This window comes from Falco cherrug, chromosome 5 (assembly GCF_023634085.1).
Source record: "Falco cherrug isolate bFalChe1 chromosome 5, bFalChe1.pri, whole genome shotgun sequence".
Lineage (NCBI taxonomy): Eukaryota > Metazoa > Chordata > Aves > Falconiformes > Falconidae > Falco > Falco cherrug.
In genome coordinates, this window is record NC_073701.1 from 71053204 (window position 1) to 71072828 (window position 19625).

The 19625-nt window shown below is 56.9% G+C and overlaps 1 protein-coding gene across 4 annotated transcripts in view; it reads left to right on the forward strand.

The window, feature by feature from the left end:
* Positions 1 to 5335, forward strand: part of UBE2H (ubiquitin conjugating enzyme E2 H) — a 53210-nt gene extending 47875 nt beyond the window's left edge. For all 4 annotated transcript variants that reach the window (XM_055711961.1, XM_055711958.1, XM_055711960.1 and 1 more), the window contains one exon: positions 2965 to 5335. In XM_055711961.1, coding sequence (XP_055567936.1) covers positions 2965 to 3089 — 125 coding nt within the window. In that variant the 3' untranslated portion in view covers positions 3090 to 5335. The remainder of the gene's footprint in view (positions 1 to 2964) is intronic.
* Positions 5336 to 19625: the final 14290 nt, after the last annotated feature.

Genomic DNA, 19625 nt, shown 5'->3' on the forward strand with positions numbered 1-19625 from the left:
AGTGGCTTCCATGTCCACATATCCAGTGGCCCAGAGAGCACTTGAAGCAGTCAGTGAAGAAGTGCTGCTGGCCTCCTCTCCCTGCCATGGTCACTGGTTTGTGGCTGCTGTGTTTGGGGACTCCCAAGGCAGCTAAAGCATTTGTTTAGGTGGGTTTGGGGTAAACATAGAGGGAATGTATTTCTAAGGTTCCCAATAAGGGGATGCTTGTGTCATCCAAGGACATCCAGAGTCTTACAGCAAAGGCACATGAGTTGCTGGACTGTGCAAGGAATAACAACTTCTCTGGGTAAACACCCCTTTTCCAGAGGGAGATTCATTCTTGGAGCGCTATGGGAAGGGAGTAGCCGCCACAAGGATATGTCACGTCAGCATCTCATCTCCTTAGCTCTGCTTGTCATCTGCCAATCCACCTTCCCGTGTAAATTCTGTGAAGACGCGCTGCTTTTTTGGGTCCCTCTTTCAGTTAGTCTCTCTCATCTTTAAACCATTAGGTCTGTCGCACCAATTCATCTCACTTGGCAGTGTCCGTCTCTTTTGGCAGATGATCCCTGCCACATTCGCTGCAACTCCTGTTCTCTGGTACAGGCAAGGGATGTGCTCGGGCAGGACCTGGGCTCCACAGTGACACGGGTGAGCACCTTTCAAGAAGGGGGTTCTCAGTGCCCAGGCCCTGAGGATGGAGCACAAGGGTGCTTTTCTGTTGATATTCATGGGCTGCAGCCTGAAGGCAATCCGAGACCTTGAGTGCTCCATGCTTTCCAGTGTTTACATAGCTGCCATCAATACTTTATCAGTTCTTAACAAGTTCTTGTAAAACAGATTTGAACAGCTGCTTCTGTAGTCCGAGTGAGCAGGTTAATAATGTATATTAAACAGTCAGACTGAAGCTGCGTGCGTCATTAGATGGAGAAGCTGAAGCGCACTAGACTCCAAAGTACCTTCCAGCTAGCTCTCACAGTTTTTTCCAGGGTGGAGCAGGTCTGCCAAGGCCACCAGCTGCTCCATCCTGGCAACTCTTCCATGAAGCGTTGGCTTTGGTTTGCTCTGTCCATGCTATACTCCTGAAGCCAGAGTAATGTGTTTGGGCTCTGTGTCCTTATGTCAGGTTTAGAAACGTGGAAAAAACCCACAATGATGCAGACCTCTTGCCGAGTATTTTCCCTTCCGGTAGGCTGAGGGATGGAAGTGCAGAGGGAAGGAGGGATGGCTTTAAGAACAGCCAGGCTCTGCAAAGCACAGTCTTTAAAACCTGTGCCTGTAGCACTTGGTTATCTGGTGTTAGATGTGTCCTCCTGCAGCTTTGTCAGTGCATCCGTCTGCCAGTACAGTACGGAATAAAAAGCAGTGACCTGTGCTCCTGGAGGAGAGATGCTCCTTGTGGACCTCACTCCCTGGGAGGAACTAAAGAGCATGCATTTGGGATGGCTGTTGGGCTGGGACTGGGATGTGACATTCACGTTTTCACGCAGGGACTCATCTTTGAGCACACAGGGATGGCGGTGTTCCCTCTTTCTTTGGGTCTTTAATACTGCTGTTTGGAGGAGGCTTTGTTGTATTTTAGTACCTCCGTATCCGGAAAGGTAACGAGTTCACAGCTGAAATTTCTCTACGGCAACATGAGCACATCCCTCTCCTTCCCAAAGTGCCTGACCTGCAGTGTGGAGGTTGTGCTGTTGGGATACTGAGGTTACATCGCCACTTCATCCGATGAAGCTGCTTTCTCAGCGTGAGGTGGAAAAGAGGCAATAAATAACAGGAAGACTTAAAGTTGAGGCTGAGCACCCCTTCTTTAGCCCAGTTTTGTGCCAAGTGCTCACCTCTGCTCCACTCTGCATGCCTACATGTGTGTAAGGAATAGGCTTTCTCTGTTCAAGGTAGCCTGCCGGCTGGGGACACCCGCCCCTCCTCAGATCTCAGAGGGGACACTGCACGAGGCGAGTCTCCTGCAGCCACAAAGGGTGGGAGGGGATTGCCAGACTCAGTCTGACTGATCAGAATCACTTCGTGTTGCCTTTTTGCTCTGTCCCTCTGCACAGAGGTGACCGTGGAAGCCACACAAGCCACTGTTGGCAGGGGTTACCTTACCTGCTTGCAGGAATCCCAGTAAACCAGTTCTCTTGCTTGCTGTACAGCTTCCTGCTTGCTCCTGGCTGAAGTTCAAAGTGTTGATCTGGGTGCCTAGAGCTGGTGTGGTTTGAACCCCACTGTGAGACACTGTTTCCGTCAGTGACCTGCAGTGCGGTGGCCCTCCTCCCTGCGGGTCCTTCTCAGCTAATCCTGTGGCTGCTGTTAGATGTGAAGCAGGTTGCAAGGGTTGTGCTTTGAAAACAGAGCCTGGGGCAGACCCATGTTTATTTTGGGGCTGGGGGAGGGAGCTTTTACTTTTCATTTAGAAGAAGGAAAAAAAAAAAAAAAGTGCAGCTATTCCTGCAGTAGATTTCTGCTCCACTTTCTCTGTCAATCCATTTTTACACTTTGTTTATGCAGAGTTTAGTCTGTCTCTCAGCTTGACTTCACTGATGGTTGTTCTGCCCTATCAGTTTAAACTCTCTGATCTTCATTTCATAAAGTCAGGCTGCATAGTGACATCTTGATGGCTTTTAGGCTTGTTCTCTAGGTCACCACAGTAGCTCCTATTTTGGCAGTAAATTGAATCCTGTCCTATTAAGTGAGATACACCGTACAGGGGAAGAGTTGGGTTGTTTCCAGCTACACTGTGCGTGACGCTGGCATAGGAGCGTTGGGATCGTACTTGTTTTCAAGGGTCTTGCACGTCTCTAAGATCTCCATCAGCTGTTTTCACATGTTGTTAGACAATGCTGCTTTTGGTCTGAGAAATACAGTAGTCTATATGACTTATCAAACATGACGTGACCCAACCAGCTGTTAGTTGTTGTTCAGTCATCCTCTGACTGTTGAATATATGCTGCTTATATGTCTTGTCTTTTCTGTCACATGCAGAATACATTCAGAAATATGCAACAGAAGAAGCACTAAAAGAACAGGAAGAAGGCACCGGGGACAGCTCATCTGAGAGTTCCATGTCTGACTTCTCGGAAGATGAGGCTCAGGACATGGAGTTGTAGTAGAAGAGGCAACCTGCTTTTCAGAGAGACTCTAATTTCCTAACCATGAGAAGCAGACTATAATATTCATATTTAAACAAAGCAATTTTTTTTATTACTAAACAAGGTTTTTATGAATAATAGCATTGAGATATATATATCACCCTTTAGATCTTGATTTTCTTGGTCATTTCTCGAACCCGAGGTGCATAGCATATTCCCACATTCCATTTTGGTAGCAATATGCAGCCCGAATGCATGCATTCAGATTCCATTTGGCCAAGTCAACTTGTGTGCTACTGAACTGTCAGCTAAAACAGCTGCCCTGGTAGGTAGGGAGTTAGCAAAAAGATGTTTGCTTTCTTATCAATGTTTCCAAAGACACCACCTTGGATGCTAACGTGGAACAGCATATTCTCAAAGTATAAAATCTGGGGGATGATATACTAACCGTGTAGATCAGACAGTGGAATAAAAGCTGCTCCTTCAGGTCAACCTTGCTGATGGTATTTTACATGGAGTCACATTTAAAAAAAAAAAAAAAAAAAAACAAACAAAAATAAACAATACAAATGCATGGAGCTATTCAGAGCATTGAAGCTTAAAAATTTGACTTGGATTTTAAGTCCGTTTTTGTATGTGGACTCCTGCCTGCCCTTCTGAACTGTAAGGACTGACAACCACTGGTCTGTTTGCTTTTGGGACTTTTGAAAGCCTTCATCTGGATGTTATTCACTTTCTTGGTCTGGATTACAAGCTGTTCCCTTTTCGGGAGGAAAAAACAAAACAAAAAACCAAAAAAAAACCCCCCACCAACAAAAACACAAACCACAAATGATGCTCTCTGAACAGTGCTTTGATTTAGCTGGAGCACATGTGAAGTGAAACTCTTACTTTGTCATAGTTTTGAAACTGCTGCCCTTTAATGGCTTCAAGTTTGCTTTTTTCTGTTGCTTGAAGTATGGTTAAACACCTCGCAAACACTCTCCATCTCCTAAGAGGGTCCTCTGACCAGATGGATTAGCCTTGCTGAGAGCTTCAGATCCACGAAGACTGGCCCATTGGCTGTGGTCCATGAATCCATCGGCGCTGATTTTATTTTCCTTTTTTCCTCCCCCTTCTGCACCAGCTTGGTAGCCATCTGCTTGTGTGTGTACAACAGGATTAAAATTTCTTAAAAGTTAACAAAGAGTATGATCTAGAAAAATTTGAGATGAATAAAAAAGCCTAAAAGCACCAATTGAGGAAGCAAGTGAATCTGCTCTGGGTTTTTTTTTTGTTGTTTGTTTTTTGGTGTTTTTTTTTTCCCCCAGGATACTTCTGAATTGAAATGTTTGATTTCTCCTGGTGTCTTTCAGCAAGCTGAGATTTTTGTTTGTTTTGTTCAGATGCTATGAAACCTAATATAGTAAATGTCTACCTGGGATGCCGGTATACTTGAATTTGGATAATTGTGCATTGGAGATTCAGACTAAGAGGAATTTTTGAAGGTGGATGTTACCTGCTGTATTCTTTTGGGGTTTCGGAGAGGTTTGGATAAGATATTTTAATTTGTGGTGCAGCCTACAGGACAGTGCATGGAAGAATCAACCCACCCTGAGCAACTCTTGAGCAGAGTTTTGAATGTCAGACTGGTACATTTGTCATTTTCCCAGATTTGGGTGGTTTTGGTTTGGTTGGGTTTTTTTTTTTCTTTAGAAATGCCACCAAGTTTTGAGTCATAGGGATTGGAAGGTTACAATCCTATTTCTAATTCATAAAGCACAATCGAGTTATTTTTTTTATTTTGGGGAAAAAAACAAAACAAACCTCGTAAAGTACCACTTTGCTTTAGCATGATTTTCCTTAATAAAAATATATAAAGAATTTCCTTTATGTTAATTACGGGCATGAAGCAAAGGTTTTTCCTCTCCTTTTCCCCCTTTTTATTTTAAAGCAGTAATGTTAGGGCTGTGGCTAGTGACTGTGCTGAAGTTCTCTATCTAGCATTTGTGGCTTGTCGGAAGGGTAATATTAACTATTTAACATGTAATGGTGTACTTAACTCTTATCTAGCACGCTGTTTTTCTCATTACTTTGGGGAGGGAGGGGCCACGTTTTGCTGGCACTGTTTAACTTGCTTACCTGCTGACCTAGCAGTTTGCTTGTGCTATAACCTTTACTGTAGGTGCTACTTAGGAGTAGAGTAAGTGCTGGGTGGTGATATCAGTTTAAAAGATAAAAAAACCAAAAAAAAAAAATCACAATAAAAATTTGTATTTTTTCAATATTGTATAAAAATAGTGTTCTAATTACCTCACCCCCTTCTATTCCAGGTTTTTCTTCCCCGTCACACCATCCCCTAACATGGATTTAGTGCACCTGACCACTTGCATGTTCCCCCCCTCCTTTCGTGAAACATATTCTGCTAACCAGGGATTCCAAAAAGAAAAAAAAAAATAGCGGTAAAGCTGCAGCTTGCCTGGGCCAGCTCCTGGCCTGGATGCGAGGACACTGCGGGGCTCGTGGAGCTGGTCTGAGCTGTGTGGGCTGGCAGATCAATGGCTCTAGAGCTGCGAAAACGTGTCCGGCTCTCCCCAACACTCCTAAGCTGTGGCAAAGGTCGCTGCCCCGGCACAGAGGCTTGCACTGTGCCCAGTGGCAGAGGAAAACGTGGCTACCAAAATGCTGCGTGTAAAAATGTCTGTCCTGGATGTAAGATGCTTCTAGGGGATAGGCTGGATTGGGGTCTGCTCTGTGGGTCAGGAAAGCCTGTTCCTGGCTCCTTTGCACCTCTCTGGTTCTTCCCCTCTATAATTTTTCACTTTTTTTTTTTTTTTTTTTTTTACCCCCCAAATTTCCCTCCTTCTCTCAAAAGAAACTTCCCTCCCAAACAGTTTGTAAATAAAACTCACCTGCGTAGTCTGGAAGAAAAGGTGGAGCCACACTGAAGCGAGATAGCTCTCTTTTTTCGGGGTCATCTTGAGTTTTTTGGATGTTTTTTTTCTTCGGAAAACAGTGGTGTGACCTTGTGCTCTGTCTGCATGATGGGAATTTCTCAGCCAGCCCGTGATGGATCCTGGATTGAGTTCCCTGCTACCAAAACTTGCCACCAGCCCCTTGGTGCTGGTTTGGAAACAACCTTTGGCTTTTATTCCTGTAATGTCTCCTCGTACCATCGAGGATTTTGTGTGAGATGAAAAGCTGAGTTGCCGTGTCCCTTGATGGTGGCACCTGGTGCCTCGGGGTCAGTCAGTGACCCTCCGTGCTGAGTTTTTCCTGAGCCCCAGGTCAGTTCAGCAGATGCTGGTGTGGGGACAGGCTTGAGCCGAGCTTTGCCATCAGCCTGGTATGGCATGGGCTTGTTGTCTGCCAGCCTCCACCATGTCTGTGGTTGAACCCCAACTCATCTCTCTCTTCTTTACATGTCTACCCATCCCTTAACACATGCTGGGGAGACAGGGTTCCCCTTCCCATCCATCCCTGCCTGGCACGTGTCATCCATCGGCAGGGACCCTCCTCGCAGACTGTCAGGAAGGCTGGGAGGTACTTGAGTTTTCTCTTTTATTTTTTGCTTCTCTTTTTCTCATCCAAGTTCTGCTGGCACTTTAGCAAGGGTGTTTGCAGCATGAGAAATGGCCATGATTTTACAGCCTGTGTTTGGTACCTATCATGTGATACTTGAAGAGATCAGGGGTGTTTTGCCCTTTGTTTGAATTGGCTTTTTATTTTTTATTTTTCTTTTTTCTCCTCTTTTTCTTGCATTGTTGATGGTAGTGGGCACATCTGCCACCCTGACAAAATGCCTCTTCTCTAAGAGTATAATCTCTCCAATAGTTATGTATAATTAAAGAACTGTAAACTTTTTTTAAAATAAAATATGTATATACCTTGAAGCTTGGCTGGTGCTTGATCGCCGAGAGCTTGAGCTAGCAGGAAGGACCCTGGACCTTGTGGCATTGACTCTGCATCCCACCAGGACTTCACTCATGGCCCATCTATGCCAGATCAAAGCCCTCCCAGGGTATCTTCTGCCTGGAGGTGATCTGCTGGAGGTGGAAGCAGAAGCTGTTGCATGTGCCAACATACTAATGGTAGTGCTTGATGTAGCTGGCTCCTTCTCTAGCTATTTGCAAGCGGCTGTCTGACGTCCTTCCATGCCCAGCGGCTGCAGTCATGGCACCGAAGCTGATTTTTAGGGTCTCTGCTGGAAGTGAAGAATCAGTGCAGCCACAGGGCATCCATCCCTCCCAGTCCCTCCATCTGCACAGCCTCGTTGGGTGGATTTCTTTCAAGGTCTCTTCTTGCAGCAGGACAAGACATTACAGGTAACGCTGCTCGAGATGCTGCAGCCATCGTGGGAGCAGTGTTCGGTGTCCTGGGCCAGTAATTATGGCAGAGGTGGCTGTTCTTGTGTAATCACACTGCCTGCTGGTTCAATGTTATGTGGGGATTGCGATAACGTATACAAGGGATGTGACCAGGAGTGGTTCAAGGACCCCCGAGTTGGCATTTCAGGGCTGGCGATGGGCCAGGGAGGGGGGACAACAGCCTGGCCTGTGGCTTGTCCTCATCCTGGTTTAACTTTCTGCAGTTGCTGTCCCAAATTTGTTGGAGCTGAGCAAGACCTTCCTCTCCATCCTCCTCCACCTCCCCCCACGCTTCCCTTGTGCCAGCCAGAGCTGTTAGTCACCCATCTTGGGGACAGGGTGGCAGGTCCATGTCATGCCAGTGCCACCTGCTGCCAGCACCCAGCCTGGCAGCCCTGAGCACTTTCGAGTGGTGCTGGGTGCAGGGGGTGGGACACACTGTCCCAGTGCCACCTGCCAGGGCCACCAGTCCTCTGGCCTCTGCCCCTCGCCCGGAGGAGGGAGCAGGGAAGGGAGGACAGCCCCGACAGTCCCCTCCTGCTGTGCCCATCCCTTTTAGGGGGGCTTTTAGGGCCAGCTGGGGGGTGGCACTGTCCCCCTCTGCCCAGCAGGTGGCCCCCGTGCCACACCAGTAGCCTCCCACTCTGCCCAGTACAGGGCAGATCTGGGCCCGATGCTGGGTGCCCTCCCTGGGCACCTCCCTGTCCCCGGGCAGCGGCCCCATCGCTGCTCTGTCCCGACCATCCCCTGGGTACCAAGTGCCATCCGGTGTCCGACCACCCTCCCTGGCGGTTTTGGGCTCGGTTTGACCCGGCCCGAGCTCCCACGGGGTCTGGGGAAGTGGGTGCTGCTTGGGGGGGCTCAGTGCTGGGTGGGCGTAGGGGGACAGGGACCCGTAGCTGGCGGTGGGTGCTGCTCGGTGCTCCCGGGAGCACCCAGAGGCCTCACCCTGCCCTGTCTGTGTCGATGCTGAAGGGCATCAGAGGGCAAAGCCTTGAGCCCAAGGGGCCCCCAGGCTCTGATTGCCATCTCACAGGGCGCTGGGTGCCTTCCCCACGGGGCTCTGGGTGACATCCCTGTGGGGCTCTGGTTGCCATCCCCATAGGACTCTGGGTGACATCCCCACAGGGCTTTGGGTGCCTTCATCACAGAGCTCTGGGTGCCATCCCCATAGCCGTACAGCCCCTGTGACAGAGCTGGGAGCCACTTGGGGCTCTGGTTCCGTGGGGTGAGCAGGGCATTCCCTCCTGCTGGCTTTGTCCCCACACTGGTTGCCAGGACCTTCCACTGTAGAAATTGCTCCCATCCCCCTTGGGGACCCAAAGGACCCTGGGGCCTGCCCCAGCTGAGGGGTGCTGCGCGCCCATCCGGATGCAACCCCAAGGGGTGCCAGCGCTGCAGCCTGGCCCAGGCTGCCAACCCTGGGGGGACGTCCACCTCTGAGCCCCACGAGGCCATCGAGATGGGCCACTTGCGGTGACCCCGAGGGCCATGGGGGACACCTGAGCCTGCTCCGCCTGCCCCGTGCCGGCTCCAGTTACTGGCCGAATTGTTCCTCCCAGCTGGAAGAAATGCCGTCAGCGCCGGTGGATCGGTGGCCATTACTAATGCATGATGCTCCAGCAGGAGACGGCTGTGCTTGGCCCCCCGCAGCGGGGCTGGGGCCCCCCTGGACCTCCTGCGCCCCTTGGGGAAGGCAGGAGGGACCAGGGTTTGGGGAAGGGTCTTGCTCCCTCTTCGCTTCATTCTGACCCCAAGCGCTGGCTCAGGCCGGCACTGGATGTGCCAGTCCAACACAGCCGGCCTGGAAACGTGCGTGCCCAGCTGGAGCATGAGCACGGTGCAGCTGGAGCTGTGGCCATGCTGCCAAATGGGCCTTGGCCAAGAAGGACCTGGGCACTCCTGCCACATCCCAGGTGACCAGGAGTGGTCCTGCAGAGAACATTCACAGCTCAGTGCGTGTTTGCTGACAAATATCTCTGTTTTCCCCATAACCAGTGATTTTGACCCATGGGCAGCTGGGGAGTCTTCCTCCCCACGTTGCTCCCTCCCAATTTTTAGCTTTTTGTCCCAGACTCCTCTCCTTCACTCCCAGGTTTCCTCTCCCGAGATGAGCAGCTGCACCCCTCGCCCACCCCAGACCAAGATCCCTCACAAAGCTGGGGTGGTTCAACCCACCGGGGTGGGATGATCGTCCCTGCACATTCCACCTTGGGGTGATACCCATCAGGATGAATGATGACCATCACCTCCCCATCCCTGACCTTCAACCCCATTTTAAGCTGGGATCTCACGGAGGGGGGGTTTGCCAACACCAGCCTCACCAGCGCTGTAAAACACGCCGGGGAGGGCTCCCCGGCTAATGTACTTCGGTTGCGTTCCCTCATCCCTCCGCATCAATATTGCATTATCGTTTCCATCCCCATCTGAGCCCAGAGAAGAGCTGCGGAAAGAAACCCGGCCCCGGCCGAGCCCCCACACTGAGCGCCGCTGGGTCTCAGCGCCGGTGGGGCGGCTTCGCCTGACCCCCCTCCACCTTTCCAGAGGCTCTTCCAGGTCCATTCACATTAAATATTCCATTGAGGAACAAAAGAAGATGATGTAAATTTTTAAACAGAGCCATTTGCTCCGCTCAGTTTACATGGGCTGAGGCCTCGACAAAATTTCGGCTGTAGCTTTGTGGAGCCGGAATATTGATGGTGCTGGGGAGAGGGATGAGCCCAGTGCTGAGGGGCCCCACGCTGTGCTTGGATTGGCACCATGCAGGCCATCAAGGTGCCTCCTGGCTTGGAGATCATCCTGGGATCTCAGGGGCCTTCCCTGGGCACGGGGACCATCCCAGGTGCTTCCTTGCTTGGGGACCATCCTGGGGTCTTGGGGATCACCCTGGCTTCTGGGGATCATCTGGAGTGCTTCCTTTCTTGGGGATCATCTCAGAGTTTCAAGAACTATCCTGGGGTCTGCAGGACCATCCTGGGCTCTTTGGGGACCATCCTTGCACCTGGGGATCATCCAAGGTGCCTCCCTGCTTGGGAACAATCCTGGAGTCTGGGGGATCATCCCTGGGCACAGGGACCATCCAAGGTGCCTCCCTGCCTGGGTACCACCATCCCAGGACCTCAGGGACCTTCTCTGGGCATGCGGACCATCCAAGGTGCCTCCCTGCTTGGGGACCATCCCAAGATCTCAGGCACCATCCTGGGCTCTTGGGACAATCTTTGCATCTAGGGACCACCCAGGGTGGGTCCCTGCTTGGGGACCTTTGCAGGGTCTCAGGGACCATCCCAGGCTCTTGGGGACCATCCTGGGGCATGGGGATGATTTGGGTTGCCTCCTTGCTCATCAACCATCATGGGTTCCCAGGGACCATCCCAGGGTCTGGGGACCATCCAGGATGCCTCCTTGCCTGACAACCATCCTGGGGTCTTGGGGACCATTCCAGGTCTTGGGAACCATCTGGGGTACCTCCCTGCTTGGGGAACACCCTGGGCTCTTGGACACCATCCAGAGTGTGTCCCTGCTTGGGGGCCATCCCAGGTGACCATCCTGGGGGACAACCAGGGTCCATCCTTTCTCCAGCACCACCCTGGGGTGCCACAGACACCAGCATCCCAAATGCAACCCCATCCCCAGCACAGGGGCCACGCTTAGCCCCACCGTGGATGGGGTCACCCCAATGTGCAGCATCCCTCACCCCCATACCAGCCCTGTCCTCCTCCCCTTCTCCCTTCTTCCATTCTCACCCCCCCCCCCCCCCCAACTCTCCTCCCCAAAATTCACTTCCCAGGGGGTTTGACACCAGCCATAAAAAAATCCGGGAAGCACCAACCGGCTTCTCCCACTCTCTTTCCCAGCGGCCTGCGGCAACCCGATCCCAGTCCCAGCGGGCAGCCTGGCCCCAAACTGGTCCGGCTGGTTTGCCGAGCTGGAGCCCAGTGCTGCACGCGCACTTTCGGGGGTGTGTGTGGGGTGGGGGGTGGGGGGGGTCTGCAGTGACACCCCCCCCGGATCTTTCTCTCTCTATTTTTATATACGGTTTGCACCTGTGTGGTTGCGTGGATGTGCATTGGGGGTGTTTGTGTGTGATTTTGGGGGAAGATTTAACTTGGGGGGTGGGGGTGGGGGGGAGGTAATTGTAGGGGGGTTGTGTGTAACTGTAAGGGGAGGATGCACCGGTGTGGCCCATCCCCGTGGCCCCGGGCCGGCGGGAAGCGGGGGGACCCCTTCCTCACCCTGGGGACAACCATGCCCCCCACCGCAGCAGCCACACCAGCCGTGCCCCCCCCCCCCCCCCCCCCCTTCAACCGGCAGCGGGGCTGTGCCGCCCCCCCAGGCGCCCATCTACGTCCCCTCGGGGCGGGCGGCGGCAGCTGCGGCCGCGGCGGCTCCTCTCGAGTTGCGGTCCGGGGCGGGGGGGGCGGGATCGTTTTCCGTCCCCGTCCCCCGCCCCCCCGTGTCCCCTCGCTCCCCTTCGGGGGGGTTTGGGCGCGGGAAACCGGATCGGCGGCGGCGGGGCGGCTCAGGTGCGCGGCCGCGCTGCCGCCGCCCGCCGGTGTCCGGTGTCCGACAGCCGGTGAGCGGCCCCGACGGCGGCCCCGGGGCGGGCCGGGCCCGGCTATAAAAATCCCCCCCCGAGGGGAAGGAGCCGCCGGTTGGGGCTCAGCCCGCCCGGCCCCGGCCCCGGTCCCTGCCCGCTGCCGCCGGGACGGAGCCGCCCGCCCCGGCACCGCGGGGATGGGCGGGCGCCGCCTCCCACCCCGTTAGGGATGGGAGAGGGAAGGGCGGGGGGCGATCCTCGCCGCCCTTTTAGGGCCCCCCTCCCCCGCGCTGGGGGGGGGCACGGGGAGGGGGGTCCCACCACCAGCCCCCCGGCGTGGGCGAAGGGGTAACGGCGAGCGGAGGAAGGAAGCGGGGGGGAAGGTGCCGGGCCGGTAGCCCCGGCGGGGCGGCCCCGGGGGTGGGGTACCGGGGGGGTGGGGGGGTGGCCCAAGGTGAGCCCGGCCCCCCCCGGCCCGGCCCGGCTCCACCTTCCGGGGCACCTGGGCCAATTGGCAGCCGCAGGGGGGGTCCCCCCGGCCGGGCTAAGGCCGCCGCCGCCGCCGCTCCCCGCCACTTGGGCGAGCGCCGGGGCGGCGGGCGGCGGCGGGGACCCCCCGGGGAGGTGCTGGGGCCCCCCCGTCTGTCGTGTCCTTTCGCCCCCGCCCCCCCCTCCCAGCCCCGGGGTGACCCTCCCGTCGGGTCCCGCTTTGGCCGCCCGGAGCCGAGGCAGCGCCCGGAGCAGAGGTAAGTGCGGCCGCCTCGGCCCCGGAGCGGAAGGCGGGTGGGGGGTGGTGGTGGGGGTGGTCGGGGCCGGTTGGGACCCCCCCGGGGCTCAGGGACCCCCCCATTTGGCTGTCCCCTTCTCCCCGGGTCCCCCTTCCCAGGCAGGATCCGGCGTGTCCTCTGCTTTCCCCCGCTTTTCCTAGACATGAGGTCCCCCGCCCTCCTCAGGCTGAGCCCCCTTCACCCCCGCCATCTTCCAGCGCCCCCCATCCTTCCCGGGGTCCCCCTCAAACCCCTGCCGTCGGCGCGAGGAGTCGCAGCGATTGCTTCCCACCAGGGCAAAGTGGGTGACAACGAAATGGGGGTCCAGCCCCTTTACCCACAGCCACAGCCACCCCTCGGCCTGGGGGGGTTTATTTTGGGGTTCAGGGGTGCTTCCCCCGCCCCCCACAGTGCGACGTGTCGCCGCTTTGCAGCCCTGGTGACACCAAATAGGGCCTGCAATGAAAGCCTGGCCGAGGGGGACTCCCCCAACATGGGGGGATGCTGCTTTGTGGGGGGTGTCTGTGCCCCCCAGTCCCCAGGGTAAGTACTCACCCACGCACCCCCCGCCCCCGCTCAGTGCTGCGGAGGGTGGAGGGACCCCCAGGACAGTCAGGCGTGTCCCCAGCCCTGCCTGGGACACCAAAACCTCAGTCAGAGGACGCAGGGTGGGGTCCTGCCCTGGGCTGGGGGATGCTGTGGGGTGAGGGTGGGTCCCCTGGGTGCTGGGGCAGCTGGTGGGGCCATGGCGGGTGTCTCCAGCACTGCGGCACAAATCTACCCAGTTTAACCCTGAAACGGGGCTCCCGGCTGCACACGGCAGCTCCTGTCGCTGTCCCTGACCCCGTCTGCATCTCCATCTGCATCCCTGCCCCATCCCAAGCCCCATCCTCATCCTCGTCACTGTCCTTGACCACATCCCTGTCCCCGTCCCCATCTCCATCCCCATCTGTCTCCATTCTCATCTTCATCTTGGTCTCCTTCCCCGTTCCCGTCTCCTTCCCCGTTCCCGTCTCCTTCCCCGTTCCCATCTCTGACCCCATTCCCATCTTCATCCCTGTCTCGGTCCCCATCCCTGTCCTTGTCCCTATCCCCGTCTCCTTTCCCTCCTTGTTCCCATTCCCATCCCCATCCCAGTCCCCACCCGGGCTCTCCCCAGCCACCCACTGGCGGTGCCCACAGAGGGGGGACCCGCGACCACGTGAATCGGGGTGTCGAGCACAGGCAGGCACCTGCCCCACCACACCCCACGATGGGGAAGCCATCAGCAGTGGCCATGGCCCCCAGCCACCGCGGTCCCATCCCTTGGGGTGGCAGAGGTGGTGGCTGAGCACCATCTTGGTGCTGTTGGTGCCACGAGCATCCCTGGGTGATGCCGGTGGCCTTTTGGGAGTGGGGACAGGGTTTTGCCCTGCTGGGCTCCAAACCAGGGCTCGGGGACCAGGGGACCCCCATGTCTCCATACCAAAGGTGTCGGGCCTTGCGGCAGAGCCCGCCAGAGCCCTTGGAGGGGGCTGCCGGGAGCAGGGCTGGGGGGGGGGGCCCGGGGGGGGCAGCATCCGCAATGCGGCAGCTCCCAACGTCATGAGCCGGGGTGCGGCGGCTCCGCAGAGGGGCAGGCTCAGCCCCGGGCCCTGGGCTGCCGCAGTGGCCTTGGGCGGAGGCAAGGGGATGGGGACGAGGGGGCACCCCCAAAGCTGCCACCACCACCCCCACCAGGCTGGGTGAGATGCGACACCCACCGGCATTGGCATCGGGGCGCAGGGGGGTGGCAGGGAAGGGCCGGATCCTGCCTGGTGCGGTGCTGGGGCCAAGCGGGCCAGCCGACGGCGGGGATTAGGCGAAGCCGTCTCTTTCAAAGTCACACCAAGGATGGCGGCGGGCGGATGGCGGCAGGCTCGGCCTCACCCGCGGTCCCCCGGGGACCGGTGTCCCCAAGCCACTGCAGCGCCGGGGCAGTGTCCCTCAGGTGAGGATGGTGCTGCGGCCTCGGGGGGCTCCCCTTCCCTTTGGGTTGCTTGGCTGAGCACCGCGGGGCTTTGGGGGGGCTCTGCCAGGCTTTCGGGGTGCTTCGCTGCAGGGCAAGGACTTTGCCGATGGAGCCTGAAAGGCGGGTGTAGATGGGGGGGACACATCTGTCCCTGCCGGCATTAACCCATCCATGTGCAATGCTCTCCAAATCACGGGGATGGCCGAGCCAAGCAAGCACCGCTGCTCATTGTCAGCCCCAAATTTGAAGGCCAGATGGGGTGCGAGGGGTCAGTCGTCGCATCCTCAAGGGGGGTCAGCTCCCGCCGCTGGATCCAGGACACTCTGAGCTCATCCCGGGGCCGCTGGGCTCGTTGGGGCCTCGGCTTGGCCGACACAAAGGAGACTTTGTGCCTTCCTCCTCCTCCACCGCCGCTGCCATGGCCGCTGGGGATGGTGTCGCAGCCAGCCGGGGGGTTCACAGCCACCCAGGACGGGGGCTTTGCAACCAGCCGAGGGGTTTGCAAGGTTTGGGGAGGGTGTGCAGCCATCCAGTGGGTTTGCAACCTTTTTGGGGGGATCTGCAGCTGTCAAGAGGCTGTGCAAGCTTTTGGGGGATTTGCAGCCACGCAATGGGTTTGCAGCCTTTTGGGCAGCTTGCAACCATTTAGGTGAGGGGGAAAGCATTTAGGGGGTTTGCAACCTCTTGGTGGGGGGTTGTAACCTTTTGGAGGGTTTGTAGCCATCCAGGGGGTTGCAATCTTCTGGGAGGGTCTGCAACTATTTCTGGGAGGGGGGGTTTGCAGCTATCTGGATGCTTTGCAGCCATACAGGGGAGGTTGCAACCTTTGGAGGGTCTGCAGCTATCTGGGGCTTTGCAACCTTCTGGGGCTTTTGCATCCATTCAGAGGGGTTGCAACCTTTTGGGGGGCTTGCAGCCATCTGGGGTATTTTCAGCCTTTGGGGGAGGGGGGGCGGGTTGCAACATTTTAGGGGGGGTTGCAGCCATCTGGATAGTTTGCAATCTTTTTTGGGGGGTTGCAACCTTCTGGGGGCTGTGTGACCACCCAGGGGCTATGCAACTCTTCAGGGGTTTGTGACTGTTTCAGGGGCTTGCAGCCACCCGGGTGGGTTTGCAACCACCTGGCAGCGTCCGCTCCCTGCAGACCTGGGTCTGAAACACCCGTGCAACCCTGCAAAGGTGGCGGTTGGGAAATGGCTTCCAGTGCCGGTCCCCGTATCGCCTTGGCCCCATCCTGCTGCAGCACATCCCCAGAAGTCCCCAGCACTTGACTAGCTGAGCTGGGGACCAGATTTTCCCCATCCTTCTCGGAGAGGCGGCATCAGGGCGAGCATCTCCCTTTGCTTGGCAGTTTCCGAAGCATTTTTGCCAGTCGATAATAATTTATTCCCTTTTTTTCCATTGCTGTTTTGAGGCTGAAGACATTCGGCTCTTGCTTATGGAGGATTTTGGGGGAAATTAAGGAAAAAAAATAAAAAGGAAGGTGCAAGCTCGCTACTCCTGTTCTGTGTATGGCACTGGTAGAATTCACTGTGCAACCCCGCGGTCAGTGAATTACCATAGGGCCATAAACAGAGCAGAGAAAGACCCGCGAGCCCCGTGGGGCCATCACCGACATCGCCTGGCCCGTTTTGGCACTAGCACATTTTTGCTTTTATTTGTAGCTTTTGAGCAATTATGTGTAGTGCCAATATGGGAGAAGGTGGAGAGAGCAGCGCCGGGGTGGGGGACAGACAAGCATCAGTGCTGGGGAGGTGGTTTTGGTGGGGAGATGCTGGGAGCGAGGGATGCTGCTGGGGATGGGAAGGTGGAAACCATTCGACTCTCGCTGGGGTGATGAAGGGATGTCTGTCAGCCCCATCCATGGGTGCCATTGAAGAGGTGTCCATCCCAATGTGGTGTCCCAGCCCATGGAGGCATCTCGGCCAGGCCGTGTCACCGTGGTGGCCATCACCAGCAGGATGGGACCCCCAGCTCCTTGTCCCCTCCTGGACCACAGTAGTGGCATCTCCCCGGGGTTGAGCCAAGCATCTGCATGGGGGGATCTGCAGGGGCTGCACGTGGGGTTTTCTGGATGGACAGGTGAAATTATATTTTTTTTTCCTATTTTTTTTGCAGCTTTCCAGGCCTGGCACCGTGGTCACATGTCCCTTGCCCACCTTGGGGCCTGGCTGCTGAGATGGTGCCGGTGGTGCCCGGCCTCGGGGCTGCCTTTGGCAATGGTAGAACTCACACTGGTGCGGTAGCAGGATCCGGTGGTTCTAGACTTGCCAACTACAGCCCTGGGGAACCACGGCAGACATGGACCCCTGGCACCCACGGGTGCAGCCTGGCACCCTGTGCATCCTCCACCCACCCACCCAGGGCACTGCTGCCAGGCTGGGAGGCTGCTCACAGGGTCCTGCTCCATCCAGTATGGATCTGGGGGCAATGTGGTGGGTGGCCATGCACGCACGGTAGGGGTAGGACAGTGATGGTGAGCCCCCCCTGAGGAGAGGGTCTGGCATCCCAGAGTGTCTTTATGGGTGGGGGGACAGGGACCTGCTGGATACTGGTCATCGGAGCAGCGCAGCCACGTGTCCTCATGTGACTCCGGGCGTTAAGGGCTGGTACAGCCCTGTGATGCGGGTGGGACAGCTGGGGGGCAGGGGGCACTGGATTAGGTGGCTGGCTCCCACCCCCAGCCCTGGATCCAGCCCTGACCCAGCCCCCTGTCTCTGGGGAGGGGGGGAAACCGAGACACCCATGGAGAGCTTGTGGTGGCAGCTGCCATGTCCTCTGCCTGTCCCTGGGTGCAGGAGGGATGGTGACAGCTTTTTTGGGGGGGACAGGGGGTAGCATGGGAAAGGGCAGCTCTGGGCTGACATGTTGGGGGCGGGTAGGGGGCTGTGCACCCCCCCTTCACACCCCCCCCCCCCCCCCCCCCATCGCCCTGGCTGCGGGGCGGCTGGTCAGGATATGTAGGGCAGTGCTGGGTGATTATGGGGCTTTCGGCATAAGCCTGCGGAGATTGGATCACGCTGGATTAGGCTGCACGCTCAAATCATCCTCCCTGCGCTGGGGGGGAGGGATGGACGGGGGTCCCCACTGCCCTCCTGGAGCAGGTGGGGGGGTTGAGGGGGGCACAGGCTGTCTGTGTGTCTGTCTGTCCATTCATCCATCTGTCTGGTCATCCAGCTAGTGAATATCCATCTATCCGTTCAGCCGGGCCACCCATCCATTGCCTGTACAGCCATCTATCCCTCTGACTGTCTGTCCAGCCACTGAACCATCCGTCCATGCATCTGCCTGTCCATCTACCCATACAGCCGTCCACCCATCCATCCATCTGTCCATCCATCTATCCAGCCGACCATCCATCCACCAGTGTGTCCATCCATCTGTCCATCCAGCCGTTGATCCATCTACCAGGCTGTCTGTCCTTGCATCCATCCATGCATCCATCCATCCATGCATTCCTCCGTCCGTCCAGGCAGCCACTGATCCATCTACCAGGCTGTCTGTCCTTGCATCCATCCATCCATCCATTCAGTCATCCCTCTGCCTGTCCATCCCACCAGCCACTGAGCCATCCACCAGGCTGTCTGTCCCTCCATCCCTCCCTCCCTCCAGCCGGCTCCGCAGTGGGGCCCTGCCCCAAGGGGGGAGCAGGGGCCGAGCATCCTTCCCAAGCCCCGCCCACAACAGGCCATACCCACACAAGAAACTCCACCCCTCCCAAAAGGCTCCACCCCCAGCAGTCACCCTAGGGGAAGCTGGTGCCCCCCAGGTCTGCCCCCTCCCCAGGACCAGCACCCTACTGGGGGTCATCCCGAGGCACCTCGTCCTGGTCCTGGCCCTTCCCAGCTGCCGCAGCCAGGCCTATCCTGAGCACCCACCGGTGCTTCTGGGGGGCAAATCCTGCAATTTGGGGCCAAATCCTACAATTCATTGCCCACCCTGGGCAAAGCAGCGCTGCGATGGGGCAGGGGGGAGCAGAGGCGGCAAACCCAGCTGGGCCACACGCGGGACCCCGCTGATGCCCAGAGGACCTCCCCATAGGGCTCAGGCTGGGGAGGGGGAGCAGGATCTAGCCCCACCAGCCTCTCCCCAGCTGGGAAATACAAAGCGAAGCTTGCTGGTGTGCCCAGGGCGAGCTCGAGCTGCCCCAGTGGGAGGCCCCGACCTGCTTATTAAAGACCGATTAACAGAGATTAAAGCCTCATGGCAGCGTCTGCCAGGCCAAGCTGCCTCCCCCTCGGCTGTGCTGCTGCATCCTGCACCCCGCCGGGGCACCCCGGATGTCCTAGGGTCCCCAGCAGTACCTGGAGCCCTGGGTCACCCTCCCAGTAGATGCAGGACCTTTCATGTCCAGGGATATTGAGCTCTGCTGGAGATACCCATGAGCACCCATGGGTGTTCTGGTAAAGCAGCCACATTCCTCCTTTCCTTCCTTCTGTCCAGCTGTCCGTCCTCCCAGCCTTCCTCCACTCTTTCCCTTGCCCCAGTCTACAAGAAACCTGCAGGATTCACCTCACTGGAGCCAGGGCTGCAACCATCCTGCACTGGCATTCAAATAAAGCTGCTGAAACCCATCACTGCGCTTCCCTGCTCCTCCTTGGGTCTGCACCCCAAATAATGCACCCTGGTTTGCTGGGACCCCGTGAATGATGGTGCCTGGGCTCGGTGGTGGCTGCTGCAGCTGAAAAATGGAGGAATTCAACCCAAAGGCCAGCTCAGCCCCTGGGTGGGAGTGCAGAGGGATGCTCGAGCACCCCCATGGTTTCCATCCGGCCCCCAGGTTGCTGTTGGAAGAGTAAAAAGGATAAGATAAATTGCTCAAAAGAAGAATTAAGCCCCAAAAATCACCCCAGCTATGCTCGGCTCTTCCTTTCCAGCCACAACAGCACAGCAGGGCAGAGTGGGAGCTGGCTT